Source organism: Choloepus didactylus, chromosome 2 (genome assembly GCF_015220235.1).
Source record: "Choloepus didactylus isolate mChoDid1 chromosome 2, mChoDid1.pri, whole genome shotgun sequence".
Lineage (NCBI taxonomy): Eukaryota > Metazoa > Chordata > Mammalia > Pilosa > Megalonychidae > Choloepus > Choloepus didactylus.
In genome coordinates this window covers 85,274,801-85,297,256 of record NC_051308.1, presented here as the reverse complement: position 1 = coordinate 85,297,256, position 22,456 = coordinate 85,274,801, and the positions used below count along the sequence as shown (strand labels likewise).

Here is a 22,456-nt window from a genome sequence, read left to right as displayed (position 1 = left end):
TCAAACAGGCAAGTAAACCCCGTCCGTTCTCTAGCTGAGCAGTTCCCAGCCCTGGTCCAGTGCACTGGCCTCCTACACATTCCAGCTCCTGCCACTCCCCACACTTGAAATCCTTCATGGCAGGAACAGACTAGATTGCTTTGCCTTTCAATCCAGGTAGAATCAAAATGTCAGAGCATCTTTTCCCACCTGAACTTGACTTTCAAACTCGCTATTTGATTTTTTTTTTTCCTTTATTTTTTGTTTTAATTTGAGAGGTTGGCAGTAGGGGGAATTACAGGGATAGTTTCTCCACTTGGAAACTTTCAGCTGTTTATTAAAGGGGTTGCTTGGATTGAATTATCATTGTAGGCGATACATAACTTTCATTCTTGGCTGCCTTTTTGACTCTTTAAGAATCAAATAATTTTTTGTGAATGCCTCGTTTTTTGTTTTGTTTTGTTTTTTGTTTTTAAGAATCCAGGAGAATATTGCTTTCCTTGGTATTAAGGCTTTATAATTTATCCCAATATTGAAATACCTTTTTTTCCTTAATCATTTTAAGAAACTATCACTTATTCTGTTTAGAGATTATTCCTAACCATGAGGGGAAAATATCATATTTAACTCTTACCCTTTGTTTTGTGGTGACCCCTGGCAAATTCTTACCTATTAGCTTCTAAAAGATCTATACTTACTACCACAGTAAACTCCATTGGCTATAAATTTTTTCTAATAATAATTTTTCTTAAAGCCTTGCAGATCATTCTTTCTTTGAGTTTTGCTTATCCTTAAATGAGTTACTCACCTGCCCAAAGTAAGAAGCATCTTCTTATACTAGATGATTAATCATTATTTAATAATGTTGATTTTGTGCCTTACCATCTGAGTTCTCCTTGAGGGAAAGGGAAGAAAATTTTAATAGTAATAACAAATGTAAGCTCCTTTTTTTTTTTTTTATACTTTTTTAACTATAAGGACCAACTCTCCTGCCATACAGATACCTGCCCCCATCCCCAAAGTAGGAGAGCAAAGGGAGGCATTACTTGATGTTGTTGATTTATATGGTTTTACCTAAATTTTCCCCCCAGGACAGTGGTCTTCAATCTACAGCCTTCTGGCAACACGTTTCCCATCAGAGTAGGTGCTATACAGTGGCCCTGAATAGTTTTACTGCTTTAATAGCAACAGGCCTCATCAAACCCTCAGCCCTTCTGCTTCCTTTCTGACCTACAACTAAGCCTTACCATGCTTGTCCCTGGAAAATTTAAAGACTCCCAGGATAGGAATACTCCTTTTGGCTTTGGGGTTGTTCCTCATGAGTTACGTTCTCAATTTCAAAGGCCTAGGTAAAGACTGTCCTTCTCAAGGTTAATTTGTTTTCTGAAAAGTAGAGAATACATGTTGGAAAAGTTCTGAAATGATTTACCTAACTGTTGAAGCTAAAATTAGGGTGTCTTTTCCTAATCTTTGTGAGGCTGATAATATTTTGATGGGATGGTTTAAAAAAATTTTTTAGATGATCCTGCATTCTTTGGACAGCCTCTTTTTTTTGCCCTTTCTCCCCTTGGTCATTTTGTGTATTCAGTAATCCTTTGTTCCAAAATAATATGACTCTAAAGCAATTTTTTTTTCAGAGACTCAAAAGCAAAATGAAAGCAATCTCCTTATTGGGGATTCCTGGAGTAACTCTGAGCTGGAATGGGTCTAGGAGCCTTGTGTTCTCTGTTTGTTTTCATGTGTTATGTTGATGGCATCCCCTTCAGCCACCTTTCCCTCCCCATTCAAGTAACTCCTTGGTCTGAGCTTTTGGCTGCTTTTTTCCCTCTTTGCTGTTGCACCCTCACTTTGTTGGTGACTATAAATTGCCACCATGTATTGTTTTAATTTTTAGCACAATGTGAATTATTTCCAAATGTGACTGATGTGCCCTCTCTTGGGGCTAAGAACCCATAGATCACATGCACTTCTCCTCTGTGAAATGAAACCTCTGATGCTTCTTTCTTTGCCACCTAATTTTTATGTTTCAGTTTTGACCAAAAGCACTTACTACAGTAAGGCAGCTTGACACACCCATTGTATAGTCTGAAGTAACATATGGTATCATTTTTACATGATGTCCTAATATGCCAAGGGATTATTAATGACAAGTCCTGTCATACTGAAAGGAAAAGAGAGAGAGAAAATAAATGGGGACCCACTGGGCCCAGGGAAACTAAACCTAATTCGTGTGCAGAAAGAGGCAGAGACGTTCCATTTGTCTGGGAAGCATCATGTGTACTGCTGTTCAATGAAAAGTGTTGGAATGATTGTCCAGTAAAGAGTGTGATGGTGTGGATTTCCTGCACATAGCCTGAATAAAGCCGTGATTGCTGTGTTGTAGGAAAAACGGATCGTGTCCCTGGATTCAGCCAACACCAGACTGATGAGCGCGCTGACCCAAGTGAAGGAGCGGTACAGCATGCAGGTCCGCAATGGCATCTCGCCCACCAATCCCACCAAGCTTTCCATCACGGAGAATGGTGAATTTAAGAACAGCAGCTGCTGACGGGCTTTACAAATAGACCGACTGTGGAAGGAGACAGAAGGAAATTCACCCACTCTCCTTTCCCCAGCCCTTTTCCCTACCCCTCCACGTTTACAGAATGTTGCTACTTCAGAATGGCAATGTGGAGAGAAACTCTTGAATGAAGAAAGGAACCTTGTCTTTCAGGGCATAAGGCTAAGACTCCAAGGCCGATGCTTTCCCCCCATGTGTCTGTGTACATAGGGAACTTAGTTCTGGGCCATGTACAGAAAATACCACTGTAATATACCAAAAGGAAGTTAATAATGTAGATTACCTTTTTAATTATTGCTATTTTTATTATTGTTTTCCTCTTGTTGAAAGCACTGCAATTGTTAGAGGAGGAAAAGTAGGAATTATGTGTGAGAAATGAGCCTATGGGTTCAGTAGGTAGAGACCAAGCGTCTAACTGATAGAAGCACATGGAGTGCAATAGGACATTGTCAGAATGAACTTTCAGGGATTCATCTGCCAGTCTAAAAACCCCACTCTGGCCCCTTGTCCTTTAGGAAAACAGGCAAATACCAAGATCCAAACTAAACAATAATTTACCCCACTGATCAACCACGATTGGTTCTTGTCAGACACTAATCTGATTTGGGGATTTGCTATCGCAGAGGACACAGATAAGAGCTGTTGCATCAAAACTGGACTTTAGGAGTGATACTTATTGAACTCCTGTCAATATGTTTATTTCCTTCCGTCTACAACAAATGGGAATTTTCCATTTCAGATAGGGGACTCTTTTTTAACCCCAATTGTAATAAAGGGTATTCTTTTTCCTCCTTAGAGTTTACAAAACTAAATATTTGCGTCTCTCCATACTGTCTTCATCTTCACATGTCTTTACCAACAGGGTTGCTCTCCCCTGGAGAGATGATTCGAATATGTTATCCATAAGCCATCCGAAATAAACCCCCTTTCTTCCTCACAGAAAAGGGCTAACCATACCATAGCAGGAATCTCTGAATATTTCCTATTTAAAAAGAAAACATTTTCTATTTGCAAGTTACAATTTTTGTTTGGGATAAAGATTTTGTCCATTTTACTCAAAATCTGTAGGCAGAGTAATTTTATCTGGAGCTTAACTTTTAAGTTGCTGCTTCTTCCTCTATTCCCTCAGTAAAATTTGGAAGGGAAATCCAAATCAGAAGTATCACTCTTTTAAAAGTGATGATTACTCTTGTGACAAAAGAAAAAGTGAAAGTGTAAGGATGGGCCATTCAAATTGTTATTCTTAGGGGAAATGATTAAGCCCATACCTTAGTTGACAGTTTCAGTATTTGTCATCCATGGCTTTATTGTAGGAAATATTGTAGGACATATTATAGGACAAAAAAAGTCAAGGAAATTAATTTATTTCTTTTTTCCCAGAGGTGTGAAATGTCATCTTGAACGCAACCTTGATGATCAGAAATACGGAATGTTACATGCTAGACAGACATTATATATACAAATATATATACATATATATTCACACATATGTACATATAACTGCACAAATAGGAAAAATCCATGCCTTCTATGCTGTCAGGTGTAACGTAAAAGGTTTTGAATCTCTTTAGTGAGGTCTAAGCAGTTGTTTTCCATTCAGAAAGCAACAACCTTCCTCGAGCAAGTTAATGATGTTTATTTTAAATTATAAACTTTAAGGATATTTAAAAAAGAAAAAGAGAGAAAAGCAAAAAAGACTTGAGGAGCTATATGCATGGAGTGAGTGTTTCTACATCACAGAAAATTTCTAAGGGAACAAGAGGACATTTATAGTGTCCTCTCTGGAGTGAAGCCCAGACAGAGACACCAAACCTTCCTTTTCTCTGTGCCCAAGGCTTGCATTCTGACCTCCTGAGCACTACTCTCTCTCGGTTGGATCTAGGTGTTGGACCTGTGCATTTCAGCAACCTCACCATGGTCCCGTCCCCTTCAACTTTTTAAAACATTTTCCTTAATCACAGCTCCTGTTTCTACTAGACAGAGACTAAAACAGGAGCTTCTCCTTGTGCTTATCAATTGCCCTGCGTACTTCATGCCCAGATGTTTTGGCTTTTGTGCATTTTCTTGACCCTTGGTAGTTATCTTACAAATTTTTATCTCTTCCCTCCAAGCTGAGGGCACAGTATGGTTCATTTATTTCAATAGGAAACAAAGTTACTGATTCTGAAGCAGCCCCCCCCCCCTTTTTTTTTGGCAGAGGAGAGAAAATAAACATAGGCCTGTTATTATTTGTGGCTATTCTCATCTCTAGCCATGTTTAATTCATTCTTTGTAAAAGCCTTCAGTTGTGCAGCAGAAAACCTGATAAAAGAATAGTCAGTTTCAGTGGCTTTAAGTATGTAAGGTGGGTGATCTCTCGCATTGTAGTTTAGAAACTCTCAAGTGTTGGTTATGGATTATAGAGGGCTTTTAAGATTACATATATTGGGGAAGAGGAGAGAAAAAGTCAAATGTTTTTTGATGAATACAGTATGTCATGTTAGCATTATGGGAGCTCCCTAGAGGACTAAATACATTGAAAAATTAAATACCCTAGGTAGATTATATAGCCCTCTATTAGCAAAGTATCTTGAATGAAGAAAAAAAGTAAATACTAATAATAATAATAGGTAAAATTAGAAGCGGAAAGTTTAGAATTTTTGCCAGATGTTAAATTTTAGATTATCCTTGGAGCCTACTCCTATCCAAATCTGAGTATTTCTTAGAGAATGCTGCAATCTATAGATTTTTTTTTAATATGAAAGAAAGCAACAACAGCTGATAATTAATTTTTATGGAGTTGTTGCTTAATTTGACTTTTCTTTAGTCCAGTTGGGTGCTGGGAAATTGTACATGGTTGAAGAGAAGAAGAGAGATTAAGATAGCCGAGTCTTGCACTCCCTGTTTGACCCAACATATTACCACATTGTGAGGTGCAAGATAGATGGGGTCAAAAAGAATTTGGAATTCAGGTGAAGTGCCTGCAAGGTGCTTGTGTAGCCCACTGCCAGATTTGACTATTAACAAGGACAGCTAAATGTTGATAGGATTCAGGAAGAGAGTTTCATATTCCCCTTTTATATCACTGGAGCAATATGCTTTCTGGGCCTAAATAGCCAAAGGAGTTACAGTTCAGTCAGGCCATCATATTCCCTGAGTCTCTGCAATAAAAAGCCTCTTTTTTTTTTTTTTTTTTTTGCACTAGTAACTATAACAAACACTACATTCCAGGCACTAGACCAAGGTACTGTTTGGGTCTATGGCACTCTATTGATAAGGAAAATGTGGTAAAATTAGGTAATCATTTGTAAACAGTAAAAGCTCTTTGCTTTTTTCATTTGGTATCAAGTTGATCAGAATTAGCTTTCTCTGACTGATCTGATTCTACCTTTCCCTGTGATGATGTTTGACTGTGCTGTTTACAGTGAAAGATAAAGTAAGATATGAGAATTGGCTTGACTTTAGAAGTAAAGCTTTTCCAATCTCAGCCTGCAGAGGTCCACCAGGTTGGGAGCAGAGTTCTTTTTTGGAATTCCCGGAACAAGACAACTTCCCAGCAAGTGAGTCTGCATTAGTGTTTGTTTTGCCTTCCATCTAGGTTTAGTTCTAGTTATCACCAGTTTGGAGTTCCTGAGAAAGCTGGTTGTGGGGCTGAGCTTGGGGAAGGAACCCTTTTCAGGGTTATCTCATTCCCTTCATCTATCCCACTGTGACCCGGAGCCCCAGGTAGATAGTTGCCTCCTCACCGTCTATCTAGGAGCCAAGAATTTGGAATACTTTGTTTTTTATCACTATGTCAATTGAAAGGACCTACTTAGCTAGTTTTTTTAAAAAATAAGAAATATTTGGGTATTAAATTTTTAAATAGAATCTCGTTTGAATGATTGTTACTAGTTCTAGAAGCATTATCTTGTTGTCATAACCCAGCTCTGAATGCTCTTGTATTTAGGAAGGACAAAAGTGATAAAATTTGCATGAGATTAGAATAAATATCTCATGAAGAGTGAAAGAACCTGAGGAAGATCCGTGATCCAAAAAGGGAACTAATACATAGCCTACTCGGTAGCCCACAGGTTCAAAGGAAATAAAAGAGGATTATATCCCTTGCCTGCTCTTAAAATACACAGATATATGGAATGACAGTTTCTGCAGACAACATGTGGTCACGCACACAGAACACACGATTCCTAGGGCTTCCTTTTTCTGAATGTTAATCCATTTTATAGAGCAATAATCCCCAAAATTTCTTGAATTTGTAAGATTTTATGACAGTCCCTCTTTCTTCTTCAGAATGTACAATATGTGTTATATGTATTCATATATGTTAAAGTGACTTGAAATTGATTTAGTTTGACATCTCGAGAACCCTAGATATCGTTATTGATACCATGGGAGGTCACTGAAGGAAAGCTGAATATCACTGATCTGAGAACAGGATCCAGAAAGAACTGGCTATGGTTACTGATCAGTTATTCCTCAGGTGTTTGAGTAACCAACCCAACCAGACTTGGCAAATGCAGAGTCACTCAAGGAAAGGAAAGTGAAAGGTTTTGCCCATATTTCAGCATGCATTTTAATTTCCTACTCAATTTTTATTTTTCATTCAAATGCCCTCATTTTTCCCTAGGAATTTTTTAGTTTGGGATTTAAAACAGATTTATCTTTTGCTGTAGAGAAATTCCCTTAAAAGCTTTGTTTTTGAGATATCTTTCATCTGTATGTGGGTGCAAATGTTTATGTATAAAACTCAGATTTATGTCATTTCTAAACCCCCAAGGGAAAAAATTCAATTTCCCCCTTCACCAAAAGGTTAAATACTAATGAACTCAATGACCTAGACTATCCTGTGGAAAAGGTAAACTAAATTATAAGGTTACATTTTGACTGGTGCTTAGACACTTCCTAGTTATACTAAAATTAATTCAAGCAGACAATGCATTAACCTGAATCACACCTGTGAGGAATTTACCTTCTAAAATTTGATTTTTTTTTTCTCATTTCCAGGGCCTTAATAAGAGTATATGAATACACATGACTATTTTATGGTAGCTCTAAATAATTTATTTTTTATTTCAAGAGAGAGAAATACACCTAGGAAAAACAAAACCCAAGATTTTATTTTATTTTTAAAGCCATATTTTTGTGCTAGTAGCACTTAGATTGTTCCATATGTGAGATCCATATCTGCATTTCATCACCTGGGTTTGTTCTAAAGAAGATTTATTTTTGTTCTGTGAATAATTTTTGATGGTTCTTGTACATGTACAGATATAGATACATTTGAGGTCTTTTATTGATATTCCTACAAAGAATACAAATAAACTTTAACTTTAAACATTTCAGATTAAGTTGCTACTGTATTTGACATTACTACCTGACTTTTAGCACATATCTTGATGTTTAGTACACTTGGAGAAAAACAATAAACTAGCTCATGGCTGGTAAAGAAAGTCCTCCAGTTTATTTGGAAGCGTGACCACACTTAGCTTCTTATATCACTTCTGTCTTCTCTTCTTTCCTCAGAATGATAATAAAGAAGTTGAGAGTGGATTGGGCTTGTTATGGGGTTTGTTTTCAGGATTTTGTCGCTTGGTTCAGGTTTTTGCTGTTGTTTGTCGTTCTCAAGGTTATTATTCCAAATACCCCATCTTCTCCTGCTTTTCTATTTCATTCTATAAAATCCATATATGCAAGTTTAATATGTAGTTTTCTCTTGTTCTAGGTTTAGCTTTGAAATTCAGCCATTTAGCCTCTTGGCATATCTGGGGTAATTTCCAATTCTGTTTCCTAGGAATTCAAATACGAAAATTCACTCAAAATCCAGGGAAGATTGTTTTAGAAGGACACTCCAAATTAGTAGGCTTGTGCTACTTTTTGTTCACTTCGAAGCCAACCCATTTCAATCTGAATTGATCATGACCTAATATAAGCATCAAAACTTCTTGGATCTGAAACATCAAAAAAAGAGAAACTGCTGATACTGTCTCTTGACCTCCTAGTTCTCTTAGTCCTAAACTGTCCTCCCCTCTAATTATCCATAAATTTTAATTTTTAGTTTCCCTTTAGTTGCCTGCCTTCTGTCATTAGCAACTTCACCAACAGGAAACTACTTAAATCACTTTTGTAAGCCAAATTTGAAAAACGTTTCATGACAAACTTTAAATGACTAAAACCACTAGTTCTCAATCCTAACTGTTCATCAGACGCACTGGGTAGAAGGTTGAAAAAAAAAAAAGTAGGAATGCCTCCTGAGTCCCACCCATGAACAATTAAATAGAATCTCTTAAGGTTTGGGGACCAGGCTTTTTTATTTTCCCTTCTCAGGGAATTCTAACATCAGCTAGGGTAAGAACCACTATTCCAAATCAAGCACTGAGCACTGTGTGAATATCTGCCACAGTGTTTTCTCTGACCCCATCCCAGGAAATGGGATAAAAATTCCCTTTTGTCTTCTCCCAAATAAAAAGGTCTCTGATTCATTTGCTGTTTTATCAGTTCCTTAAAATTGAGATTCCTGGACTAGGTTGCCATTAACCAGAGAGACACCTGTGAAGGGAGCCTGACTTTTGTAGATCTAATACTCAGCACTACAGTCTTATTACTCCACTCAAAAATTTATCAGATGCTGAATGGCATTCTTTGCACCTGCTCTTCCTTTAATAGCAAAATGCACCAAAAGCTCTCTAGTTATATATATATATATATGCACACACATATACACACATACTACCATTCTTTCTACTAACTTTAGCTTGTGAGATTCTAGAATGAATTGCCTGGGTGCTATTTTTTTGGCCTGAGTAAACTGCAGTAAGCTACCAGATAAATGTCAATCTATTTCCTTATATATAAAATTATGATTTGAGGTAGATGAGCTCTAGGGTACTCTCTAGCACTAATATCCTATGGTTGTTATGGGACATAAGTGAGAAATATCCCCTTAGGTCATGTTCGAAAATGAACTTGAGGCTTTTGTTGCAGTATTTAGGAACAGTTCTTCCTCCACACTATCTCGTATCCCATAATATTTTAAAAGAACAGGAAAAAAAAAGTCTGTACCAAATGGATATTCAGAATACTACAATAATAATGTTGACAGTGATAATAACTAATGTTTATTGAGCATGTACTATGTGCCAGTTTGCTAAGTACATTATATGGAGCTTTTCATTTAATCACAACACCAACCATATGAGTTAGGTACTATTATTATTATTATTCCTATTTCATGAGGAAACTGAAGTTCAGAAAGGCAAAGTTACTTGTCCAAAGTCACACAACTAATAAGTGCAAAGCCAGGACCCAAACTCAGGTCCATCTGACTATGCTATTTTGATAAAGAAAAATATAGTGGTGCGAATAAGACAAAGACCCATAAAGGTTGTGGCACAAGAACCAGCCTGGCACCCTGAGCCAAGGGATGGCAATGGGAACAAGAAGAGCTGATTTCCAAAAGCTTTTTTCTTAATATGTTGGTTTTAAACAAAATCGCCTTGCAATGCCAACTCATCTCACTTATCAAAATTGAAAGTGAGCAGAACTTTTACCTCTCGCAAAAATTCGTCTTTCATATCATCTGGGTCCATTAGAGGTGGGATGTTAAAATCTGCCTTTAGAATTCCAAAGGGTTGCCCTGAAAAAGAAAATGCTACCTGACTGAGGGGGAAATTATCTTTTTGCCATTTGAAAACTTCAAATTCTTAGCAGTCAGGAGTGGCCATTAGACACCATAAGATAATACGTGGTGATTTAGGATTTCAAAAAGGAAGAAGAAAGAAACTACTGAACAGGAGAATGATATGTCAGAATTAGGGCCAACCTACTAGTGGCTGTAAAGGAGACTCCCATCCCTCAGGGAATGCTGGCTCTCCTACACATTCACCTAGTGATTCTCCTAGGGAAAGCAAGGAAACCATGCTTGGAAATGTTCACCTCTCCCTGGGCCCACATTTCTAAGGGCCAACTCTACTCCAGAGTAAGTTACTCTTGTTATATCTCTGGACCTGTAGGATGGGCCCAGGGTCCCCTTGATGACAGCCTTCAGCCATGCCCACCCGTAATCATACAGGAACTATGACTTCATGATAGGACTATTTTGTATTTGCATAGCGTTTTTGATCTATGAAGTACCTTTGCATAATTATTGACTACTCGTAACAACCCTGTGATGTAGGCAAGTTAGGTTTTACATACCCTTTTTTGCAGATGAGAAATCTGAGATTTTGAAGTGAGAAAACCTGCCCAAGCTTCCACAGCAGTCGGGAGCTGAAGCGAGAATCCACATCTTCATTCCTATCCCTGTGCCCTTTCCAACATTTCATTCTGTCTTTCATAAATAGATCTTGTGTGCCCTGCGCTAAGTCGTGGATGTCCTGTTTTAACTGCTTAGTTGTTAAGAATGGGAACTTGGTAAACAGAAGCAGTTACCTGATTCTGGTGCTGATTTTCCTTCTTGAGACTCTGGGTGGTTATTTGAGCTCAGATGGTGGGCCTGAGTGACGGCAGCTAAGTCTCTTATATCAGTGCTACTCCTTACACTGGTCACAGCTACAAGAGGGAAAAATAACAGAGTTATTGCAAATATAGCAAGGAGCAAGGTGGTGACCACCACTGAGCTGGAGGACAGGCATGAGCATCCACTGGTATGTACACAGTTGCTGCAGGAGCCATCCAGTGTGGGAAGCTCAGTGCCTGCCAATCCTTGACTTAGACTTAGAAGGCTCATGTACCCAACCTTGAAGTTCTCCACCATCATCTCTCAGAAAGTGACCCTGACATCAGGATTTGTGGGGCTTGGGGCAATATGAGGTATGTTCTCAGTACCAAAGTTCTCCTTTCAGTAGTCCCCACCCAAGACTCAAAGCCCTGATGTTGTCTGCCAGCTACACAGAGCGCCCACCATGGCAACCAGGGGCCTCCAACATATCCATCAAGGGGTAGCACCTCAAACTCAAAGTGACCCAAAACCAAGCTCAGCCTCTTCCCCCAGCAACCTCCTGTCCTCCTGTGTGGCTGGCCATCTACCTAGATACCCCAGCCAGAGAACCAGGCAGCCTTAGCTGCTCTCTTGCTCCCCCTCACTTGCTCTCATGTTCATCAGTCTCCAAAGTTCTGTCATTGCCTTGCAGATGGCTTTTTTTTTTTTCAAATACAGAAATGACCATATTGTTTTTGTGATGTATTGTTGTAAAATATTTAAGCAAAAGTATCCCCTGCCCTGACCCAGGGACAGCCACTATTAACAGTTTGTTATAGAATTTTCTTCACACGAATTTTTTGAGTGCATAAAGATCTACCTTAAAGAGGTTTCTCTAAAGGCTGCGTAGTATTTCATTGAATGTACCACAACTTATTCAGCCAATCTCCTTTTGATGAACATTAGATTGCTTCCAATTTTTCATGTAATAAACAATGTTGTAACAAACCACCCTGCATGTGGGGGTTCATAAATATATATACATACAGTCATTCCCTTAATAAATGCCCAAGATTAGAATTACTGTATGAAAGGGTATGCACATTTCAAAACGTGTGTTGCCAGAATGGTAGCAGCAGTTTACACTCCTACCCAGTGTCTGAGATTGATGATTTTTCCACATCCTCATTGGCATTATCACCCTTTTAAAGTTTTGCCAAACCAAGTAAAAAAAATAAATTTTAAAAATGCATTTTGTTTTTAATTTGCATTTCTGTGATGAGCAATGCTGAACATTATTTTTTAAATGTGTTTGTGTTTACATTTCATCAATTAATGTCACCTGGGAACTCTCTCTAAAATCAATTCTTTCATCTCCCTCCTCACTCCAGACCTCAGCTCCACTGCGTCTCACCCCACCCCCCCACACACTTCTCATCTCTCCTCTCCAGGTCACCTCCTTTCTCTACCCAAAGCATTGTAAGTTTCTTTAATGGAAAGAATAAATTTGTAAAATACAGAAACACAGAAGAAAGGGAAACATTTGTATCCTCATCACCTGAATATAAGCACTGTTAATGTTTTCATACATTTCCTTCCAATCTTTTTTTCCCAAGCATACATCGATGTTTCCTTTCAGCATTGTTGTGACTGTATTGTATGTGTAATATTGACTCATGCTTTTTTTCATTGAGCATCCTAATACAAGTACTGTCCCAAGTTATTATAACCACCTTGCTTCTGGAAACTCCAGATCTGAGCACCTTGCTCAAGTGTTAAAAGCCTCTGATGACTCCGCTGACTGCAGGGAGCACGTCCTTCAGAATTTGGACCAGTGCATCTCCCTCCCCTCATCCCCTGCCACTCCCTTCCCCAATATGTCACCTATACCCCAGTCACATCAGACGGTTTGTCATTCCCAAACGAACCACACACTTTCACATCTACCTGTCTTTCCTATGCCAGAAACAGCCTTCTAGTCTTTGCTGCCTGATGAAATCCTCCATGACCTTTTGTCCAATTACTGTATTCCAGGCAGAATGAATCACTGCCCTGCCCCAGCACCCAAGGCTCTTTGTAACACTTCTAATGCAGCAGCTGCCATGCTGAGCTGGTTGTTCCTGTGTCCACCTCCCCATTGGACTAAGCTCTTTTAAAAACAGGGAACAGGTCCTGCTCATCGCGGTATCCATACTTCAATGCCTTGTTCAAAACAGATACTTTGAAATAATTGCTGAATTAAACCAACCAAAACTAGGTGCAAACCTTCTAGGTCTAGGAAGGATACAGAGAACTATAGAAACAGTCCCCGTCCTGGAGGTTCTGCAATCTCAATAATTCAGAATTTTGATCATATGTAATTATTTATAATGTATAAAATGAGGATACATGTATAAATGTATCCCACCTATTAAATAAGGTAAAGGGGGAGGTGGGAGAAGGAATGAGTCACTAAACATTTCACTTGGGAATTGTGATTAATGTGGTAATAGCTACCATTTATTGCGTAACTGCCGATGCTAGCGTGAGAGAGAGGTACCGCATGAAGGTGGATTTTCTTCATTTGAAAGATGAGAAAAACGAGGGTCAAGGGAGGTTAGGGAACTTTCCTAAGCCCACACAGTAAGTAGTAGAGCCAACATTCAACTCTTGGCTGTCCGACTCCTGCTCTTATAGCCAAAATAGACTCTTTATCCCCCAGATCACCCCCACCGCCACCTCCACCCTATATTATTACCCAGGGAGGATGGGGGGGGCGGCTCTGGCGCGACAGGACTCCCCCATTCCTGGACAGAACCCTTATTCCTGGACTGGAACCAACAAGGAGCGGGAGCCTCTGGCCCAGTACATGTGCCCAACTCTCACGCCGCGGTCTGGGCTGGGTTTGGAAGCCCGACCCGGTCTCCCCAAGGGAGGGGCGGGACCCCCACACCCCAGCGACGCGGGCGGGCACCTGCTTCCGGCCCTGGCGGGCTCCCAGCTGCCTCCCGCGGGGCGGCCTGGCTCGGGGCAGCCGACGCAGGGGGCGCCGTCGTCCTGTGGGGCCCAGCCCGGCTCCCGGAGCCCGAATGCTCGGAGGCGCTGTCTTCGGTCCCCGGGGAGCTCCCCGGAGCCTCGGAGCCGCCGGCCCCGCTGGATGTGAGCGGCCCGGGGGTTGCCGCCATCCCGGGGGTAGCTGAGGCCCCGCGGATGGGGCCCAGCGAGGGGCCCGCTGCTTCCTCCCGCGGAGCCCCGGGCCCGCCCTCGCCCTCACCCCCGCCCTCACCCCCGCCCCCGCCCCCGCCCCCGCCCCCGCCGTCGTCCCCGCCCTCGTCCCCGCCCCCGCCCCCGCCCTCGCCCCCGCCCCCGCCCCCGCCCCCGCCGTCTTCCCCGCCCCCGCCCCCGCCCCCGCCGTCGCCCCCGCCGTCGTCCCCACCGTCGTCCCCGCGCCCGCCCCCGCCCTCGCCCCCGCCCTCGCCCCCGCCCCTGCCCCCGCCCCCGCCGTCGTCCCCGCCGTCGTCCCCGCCCCCGCCCCCGCCCTCGCCCCCGCCCTCGCCCTCGCCCCCGCCCCCGCCCTCGCCCCCGCCCCCGCCCCCGCCCCCGCCGTCGCCCCCGCCCCCGCCCCCGCCCCCGCCGTCGCCCCCGCCGTCGTCCCCACCGTCGTCCCCGCGCCCGCCCCCGCCCTCGCCCCCGCCCTCGCCCCCGCCCCTGCCCCCGCCCCCGCCGTCGTCCCCGCCCCCGCCCCCGCCCCCGCCCTCGCCCTCGCCCTCGCTCTCGCCCTCGCCCTCCCCCGTGGGGCTCGCCGGGGGGCCGGGGGCCGCCGCAGGGCTCCTAGTGGAGGCCAGGGGGTTCCCGGCCACGTCCTGTGAGACGGAGGCGCTCCCCGGGGCCGCGGGGGTGGCCGAAGGGCTCGGCGCCGCCGCGTCTCGGGGCTGGGGGACCCCGGAGCCCGCAAAGGCGGATGCGCTGGGGACTCGGGAGTCGAGATCCGGGCGGGCTCGCTGCGTCGGCCGCACAGCCGAAGTGGGGCCCTGCGAGGCGCGCGCGGGGCCGGCGCTGGTCCCTGGAGCAGGAGAGAAGGCTTCCGTGGGGCCCTCCGCGCCCGGGATCCCTCCCCGAGGCTCGGGCCGCCGGGTGAGGACGCCCGGGCGCGGGGCGGGGGAAGAAACTGGCCTCGGGCCGTGGCTCCCTGACCCCACAGCGCCCGGGCCAGGGGTGGGGGGCGCCGGCTGGCGAGTGCGACCCTGCTGTTCTCCCAGGCCTGGCTGTGGCCGCCTGTTCCAGACGGGGTGAGCAGGGAGGGCCTCTTCAGCCCTCTGCGGCCGGCGGGCCCGTGGGGCCGGGGAGCCTGGGGCAGCCGGGGGGCTGCCAGCCACAGAGCCTTGGGTCGACCTTTGGTGGGAAGCGGAAGACATGTTCTCTCCCAGCTTCTGAGCTAAACCGGACTACAGCCACCGGCTCGGGTGTTGCCTTCAGAGTGAGGGTTACCTTCACCCTGAAGGAGTAAGGACTCACAGAGCTCCCCGCAGGACCCCTCCAGCACTACGCACCCCCTCCCAGCCTCAGCTTCTACCTGCAGCTCACACACACACACCCCCACACACACCACCTCTAAATGTCCTTTGCACGCTCACTCTTACTCATTCTTAAAACCACTTTTTAAAAATCACCTCCTCCAAGAAACCCTCCCCATATTACAGGGGTGTGGTCCCCTCTCTTGGGGTGTCCCCACTGTGCTTGGGTCCACTGAACACTGACACTTCTGTCATGACCCTCCTCCTAGCTGGCTGCAAGCCCTTTCAGGTTGGGCCCTGCCTTTTCTTTATGTGTCTCCAGAATCCTGACCAGGGGCTGCCTCCGGTAGAGCAGAGACCCCATGCCATCAGCATTTTTTAATGAATAAATCAATGAAGTTCTCTTGAACTTGAGCAAGTCCCCTACCTTCTCTGTCTTCTCAACAAAGACAATAATACCTTTGTCTGATGTAGGAACCTGAAAGGAGGCCAGGAGAACTGTGATTTGCACTCAATTATCCTAGTTACCTTCAGAACTCTCGGGAAACAAAATGAGGTAATAGCTCTGAAGATGTTTCAGGAATTTTAAAACACTATAGGAATGCTGTCACCACCATTCCCACAGCTTGGGGCTCAGGGGGCTGGTGGGATCAGAGAAAAGGAGGTGGGAAAGGAGATACAGCTAGAGACCACCCAGGGCAGGAGTCTGGGGTCTGGCCTCTAAACACTGTCAGAGGAGGCCTTTCCTGAGGGCCAGTGTCCATCTTGTCCACTGCGCGTCCCCACACACAGTCTCAGCAACACCTTCCTCACCTTTTCTACCCCTGAAAGGCCTCTCTGATGATTCTTCCTCAGGAGCACTTTTCTGTCATCTTCTGCTCTGTCTCCCAGGGCAGGCCCTCATCACCTCACCCGAGAGATGGCACAGCCTGGCCTGGGCCTCCTGGCCGGAGCTGCAGGTTCAGTAGCCCAATTCAGGGAGGGGGAGGTTGAAGGTGACTGAGTCATTCTTTCTCCATCCCTGGCCGGCCAGGGGCAGGGGAGCATAAATGGCCCTCGGCTCTAACCCAGTTGGCTCAGCCCACTTCTGGCTCCTTTCCTGGGAGGGTTTGGGGCCTGCCCTGTGGTCTACATGGAGACTGCCCTCTCCTATTCCCCAGGTCCTGGAGATCCCAGGATCCAGCCAAGAACAGGCTCAAAGCACCCATGCATAGAAAACAAGACTTTGTACTTGGCCTGGGAGTCACCCCCACAGTAACTGCTGAGGAGGAAGGGAGAAAGAGCACTGGGGACTCTGCCAATGTCCGGTGTCCAATGGAGGGATCTGCAAGAAAACACGAGAGTGAGCATGAGGGCAGCGCTGGCATGGGACACACAGCTCCGTGAGGGCTGTCCCACCTGGCAGGCTGTTGGCCATGAGGAGCCACACCAGGCACTGATGGAACAGCCTCCATCACAGCAGCCAAACCCAGGAGGGCAGCTGTTATTGTGCTGCTCCCTGGGAGAGTATTTTCATGACCTTTAATCCTCACAACAACTCTTTAAGGGAAGAAAAATTGTTCTATGTTACCAATAAGGATAATGATTCTCATCAAATCCAAAACACAAAAGAAACAGCTAATAGGCAAACGACAGAATCAGGGACTGAAAGAAAGAGACACAGAGACAGAAAGGAAAGGGAAGGAAGAAGGGAGAAAGAGAAAAGGAAGAAAGGGAAAGGAAAGGTGAAGGGAAGGGAAAGGAAAGGAAATTTATTTTCCAGATGAGGAAAACGAGGCTTAGAGATGCTGCCCACCATATTTCTAGCAAGTGGTAAAGTCTGAGTCCAAAACCCAAGCTCTTAACTCACTTCTTTGTCCAAATGTCTAATTGCTGTTGCGAATTGATAATGCCTTGAGGTTGGACAGGGTCCATTCCATTCTTTAAAGATCCCTCAAATTAAAATAATACAATTTCTTCCCAAGTTTATAGTACAAGGGTCTCGGGAGCCTGCTCCAGATGGCAGTCACCCTCGGAGTCTAAAGCGCTTCCTTGCGCCAAGCAAACCCAGTTCCCATCTTGTCCTATCTTTGGCGGGCTGAGGGCCAGCGGGTTAGACCACCACGCACCATAGAAGCAGATGAAGGGCTGCAGGGAAGAGCAGATCACTGAGTAAATCCTGGGGTTGAAGGGCAGGTAGCTGCGGAGTCCCGCACAGAGTCCTATCCCAAACATGGGCACCTGCAGCCAGCTGGGGATGCTGTCGCCCAAGTCACTGGACCAGCTCAGAGACTGAGAGCCTGCGCTGAAGTAGAGGCCAACCCAGGCCTCGGTCTCGCTCGTGATGGACTTCAAGGCCTCCTTCCCTGCCTCGTCAGTCACCTTCTGCAGGTCGGCCAGGTCCGTGTGGCGGCTGCGGCAATACTGCAGGGCCGCGTGCCACGTCATTGCTTGGTCAAACCGCAGGAAGGTCTGTCCACCGATCTGGACCATGGCTGGGAGCAGAGGGCAAGGAGACCAGGTCTGAGGGCCTGGATCTCCTGTGAGGCCCCCACCCCCACCCCACCCAGAGTCAGAATTCTGGCCTGACCCCAGCCCTCGGTTGTTAGGTTTGATAAAAGCCACAATTTTATAGGCAGACTTTATAGCAAATTGGGAGAATGAATGAGATATCATAGCAGCAGCTGGGGGGGAAAACATGAGGAAAAGCAGAGGTTAAGAGCTCTCCTCATGGCTGCATGGCCTTAGCAAGTTAAATCTGTCTCAATTGCTTCATCTGTGCAATGAGGATAATAGTATATGAGTTAAGGATAGACTCACATATATAGGTGGTTTAGCACAGTGCTTGCAAATAATGAGCACTTAATAAAATGGTAGTTATGATTGGGGAGGGGGAGGTAATGAGAGAGCGAAGACAATTCTGGTTTGAAGTCAACCCCATCTGTGATCTCCAGGGGCTGCATCCACCTGGCCTGGCTGGCAGGGGAAGGCTCGGAGATGGGAAGGAGGTTAAAGGAGAGCCAGGGAAAAGAGGCAAGCCTGGTGGGGGCAGCCCCATTGAAACAGGAAGGAGCAGACCAGGCCCATCCCAAGTGGCCTGGGGTGGGACCTAACTTCCAGGCCTAACTTCCGGTAACATTTCCAGTTCCTGCCAGAGGCTGCCCTGGACTGGGCCCCTGCGGCTTGGACAGGCCCTGCCTGCCTACCCCTTGCCAGGCCCCATAAGCCCACACACCTGTGACTCTAAACACTGAAGTTTGAGAAGAACCCAAGCAACTTCGTTGTGATCCAAGGCATTGATTCCTGAGACTTGGCTAAAGAAACACTCCTATTTGCGGATGAGGAACCACATCCTCACGTTCAAACAGGGCTTCCAGGACTCCCGGACACGTGCTTGTCTGCCTAAGCCCATCAAGATTTGCCTAATATTTCCCTAATATTTTCCCTGCCTTTTGGGAATTGAATCATGTCCTCACAAAGACATGTTCAAGGCCTAATGCGTATTCCTGTGGGTGCAAGCCCATTTGTAAATAGGACCTTTACTAATGTTATCATTAGTTAAAGTGTGGACTCATTTGTGAATAAAGATCCTCTTTAGATGAGGCCAAATTTAACCAGAGGGGCCTTAAACCATATGACTGGAGCCCTTATAAGCAGAGGAAATTTGGATACAGTCAGGAGAAGCCAGAAGTCAGTTGGAATTGGAGGAGCAAACACGGAGAGAGAGAGAGAGATTGCCATGTGACGGAGGGGTGCCCACATGCTACAGGTTCCAGGAGGAAGCAGGCCCTGCCAATACCTTGATTTTATTTCTAGCCTCCAAAACCATTGTTTGGGCCAACCTGTAGTATGACGTTTGTCATAGCAGCCATGGCAAACTAAGACACTACCTTAACTGATTTGGTTTTAAGCTACCCTTTATTAAATACCTAGTGTGTGCCAGCCCTCAGCTATGCATGTGGCATACGTCATCTTTTTAATTCTCACTATCATCCAGAAAAATAGAGATTATTAACCTCATTTTACAGATGAGAAAAGGGAGCCTCAGGGAGGGGATGTGACTTTCCCAGACTCATGCTGTGTTAAGTGTCAAGGCAAGATTCAAAGGCAAGTCGGCCTGCTGTGGAAATCTGTGCCATTTTCACACTACAGCTCTGCATTCCATAACATGCAGAAAACCAACTCCCCAAAGCAGATCAGCTGAGGAGTTATGTGATCTGTAAAAGGATATTTCCCTCATCATAGAATTTCTCTACACCAGATATGAAGAGATTTTTTTTTCTAATACCAAAGCAGAAATACCCAGAAAGAAAATTTGAGAGAAAACCTCCCTCACCAGATAGGTGGGTGATACCTGGGTGGTGAAAAGGCCCAGAGGCCCTGGGTTGGGGGCATCAGGAGAGCCGGGATGCAGCCTAGGCTCTGCCACTTTCGGGGGATAATGAAGCCATTGATCCTGTCCATGGCTTTCGGCCTGGGGCAGCAGAGCCCAGGGATCCCTCAGGACTGGCAGCCAGGCTGAATGTCGGGGAGCAGAAGGGGCCCAGGGACAGTGGCCTTTCCGGCTCCTCCAGGTAGGCAAATCCAAGGTAAAGAGAGCCAAAGACCCAGAAGAGGCAAAGCCAGAGCAGGGGTGTACCTGGCTTCCAAGAGGGGGTCGGGCTGAGGGGAGGCTCTGTGGAGATGCGGTGCCCCACGGCAGGGTCTGTAAAACAGAAACAGGACCATGGGTTACAAGGAGGGGTGGGGGTGCCCAGGACCCTCTGCAGGCACCAGGAGCTGCCAGGCTGAAGCCAGAAGGAGCCAAGCTCAAGGACAGACCAGCTCGTCCATTCTTTTCTACATTTATTCAACAAATATATATTAAAAACCCACTGTGTGGCAGATGCTATTCTAGGCCCTGGGAAAATACCAGACAAGCCCTGTCCCTGCTCTTGAGGAGCTTACCTTCCATGGGGTTAGGGTGGCGGCAAACAATAAACAAAGAAGATCATTTGAGATTCTGACCAGTGCTGTTACGAACATAAAACAAGGTGAAGTAATAGCGCTTTGGATGAAGAACTGGGGAAGTCCACTCTGAAGAGGAGGGATCCGGACTGAGCATAAAAGATATGAGAAGCAGGCAGCCTTGCCAAAAGGTGGGAGGTGGATCCCAGGGCAGGTGCTAAGGTGGGATGGAGCTGTGAGTCCTCCAGGAGCCGACAGAAGCCAGGGTGGCTAAGAGGGGGATAGGGGATCAGGCCACAGTGTTTTCTAAGTGCTCTGGGAACCTACTGAATATTTTTGACCAAAATGATCTGGTTTATTTACAATTTTGAAAGCTCACTCTGGCCGTGGTGGAGAGAACAGTCCGTAGGAGAGCGGGAGACAGACCCGAGGGAGAGATGTGGGGACTGGAGAGGGATGTGGAGAGATGGAAGAGTGGGTGGGGTCAGGACCTTTTTGGTGGCGTCTAAGACACTAGCGGGAGTAGGAAAAGCCCCACACAGACCACCCTCCCTTTGTGGGGGCTCCCTGCCCCAGCACACTCACCACCCCAGAAAATCTCTTCACTTGCTTGGGAGCCTAGTGTTCAAACACAGCCCACTACAGGCCACATTTCAAGGCCCCTGAGATGGAACCATGACACTTGGGGACACTCCAGGTTGGTCTTCCGTGACTCTATTTGGGGAGTAAACATGGTACAGAGCTGGGCAGAGCCTTGGCTGACTGAGAGAAAAGTAGAAACTGGCACTTCTTACCAGGAAAGTGCTGTCTGGTCTATAACTATCCCCCTGGATGATCTCAGCACCTTTAAGACAAGGGGAAGGGGCAGGGGCTGCCAGGGAGCGGGGAGAGGCTTGAGGACACGGATGGGGAGGATTCCTGCAGAGCTGCTCGAAGGAGCTGGCTCCCTCCCCCTAGTTCCTGGAAGCAGGGGCTTCCCCAGAGAGGCGATTCCACTCTCTTCCACGACTGCTGATCCAGAAATCCTCACCCTGTGCTTTATGAGAGCAAGAGACCTGTAATTCTGCTCCCATTTCTGCATAGGTGCAAATGGATCCCTGAACCCGTCTTTCCTTTCTCCTTCCTCTTTTTTCCCCACACTTCCCCCAAACCTTTAATTAGCAAAAGAGAGGACACAGAACATTCTAGATTTCACTTTTTGTCTACCCTGATTTACACCCGTCTTTCTAATGAGGACTTCAGAATGTGGGGCTGAGGAGATGGACTCCAAAGCCACGCAGAGAAGAAGGGATGGAGCAAGAGCGGCGTTAGCCTCTGAAAGAGCCGAGTTCTAGCTCCCTCTTTCTCAGTCTCTCTCTCCCCCTTATTTGCTCTTGCGGCAGGGAGTCTGCACACACCATAGTAGCAGATGAAGGGCTTCTGAGCTGTGCACGAGGCGACCCCCAGGTTGGGGACATAGAACACTGAATACAGGGTGGCACAGAGGCCCTCTATCAAGGTGAACCCTGGGCTCCAGAGCAGGCCGGTGAAGGAGGAGCCGCTGGACCAGTCCGGGGCGCGAATGTCCTTGTTGAAGTAGAGGCCGATCCACGCGGCGGTGCCGCTCATGTAGGAGTAGATGGTCTTCAGGTCTTCCAGGGTCTGCAGGCTCTGCAGGTCAGCGAGGTCCGTGTGGAACCTCCGGCAGTGCTGCAGGGCCTCGGACCAGCTGAGCGCCAAATCCACCCGCTCGAAGCTATTGCTGCAGCTCACCAGCTGCAGGGCTGGGGGGGAGAGGCTCAGTCACCGCATGGCCATCCCACCCCACCCCTCAGTCCCCACTTGTGGGCCTCTCCAGCCTCTTCTCTCCTACTCCACCTCTCACCACCTGCTCTCCAGAGGCACCCAGCTCTACTACTGCTTGTCACAAACTTGTTCTCCTGGCCTGGAAGGGTTGGCTCCCACCTCCTCCCTCCACCTCCTGTCCCTGTCCCCTCGTCTCCCTCCTTCCCTTAGCAGCCCCATCCTTTTGCCCTAACTCCTCAACCATCCTGGGTTAGGTGCTTCCTATAGGCTGCAGTGAATCTTTGTGAGTGCTTAATAACAATAGATAATGTATACCGA

At 46.1% G+C, this 22,456-nt stretch overlaps 2 protein-coding genes across 8 annotated transcripts in view; one reads left to right on the top strand and one right to left on the bottom strand.

The window, feature by feature from the left end:
* RASAL2 (RAS protein activator like 2) overlaps window positions 1-7,964 on the top strand; it is a 531,908-nt gene extending 523,944 nt beyond the window's left edge. For all 7 annotated transcript variants that reach the window (XM_037825276.1, XM_037825274.1, XM_037825275.1 and 4 more), the window contains one exon: window positions 2,363-7,964. In XM_037825276.1, coding sequence (XP_037681204.1) covers window positions 2,363-2,527 — 165 coding nt within the window. In that variant the 3' untranslated portion in view covers window positions 2,528-7,964. The remainder of the gene's footprint in view (window positions 1-2,362) is intronic.
* On the bottom strand, window positions 7,565-22,016 carry CLEC20A (C-type lectin domain containing 20A). The gene is made up of 11 exons (XM_037806696.1): window positions 21,751-22,016; window positions 20,046-20,111; window positions 17,536-17,901; window positions 16,675-16,751; window positions 15,855-15,905; window positions 15,402-15,492; window positions 14,692-15,305; window positions 13,888-14,266; window positions 10,946-11,065; window positions 10,066-10,151; window positions 7,565-8,305 (listed from the first exon to the last, which is right to left on the bottom strand). Exons 1-11 carry the CDS (start codon window positions 21,959-21,961, stop codon window positions 8,264-8,266), a joined length of 2,103 nt encoding a protein of 700 aa, XP_037662624.1. The 5' UTR covers window positions 21,962-22,016; the 3' UTR covers window positions 7,565-8,263.
* Between the last annotated feature and the right edge of the window lie 440 nt (window positions 22,017-22,456).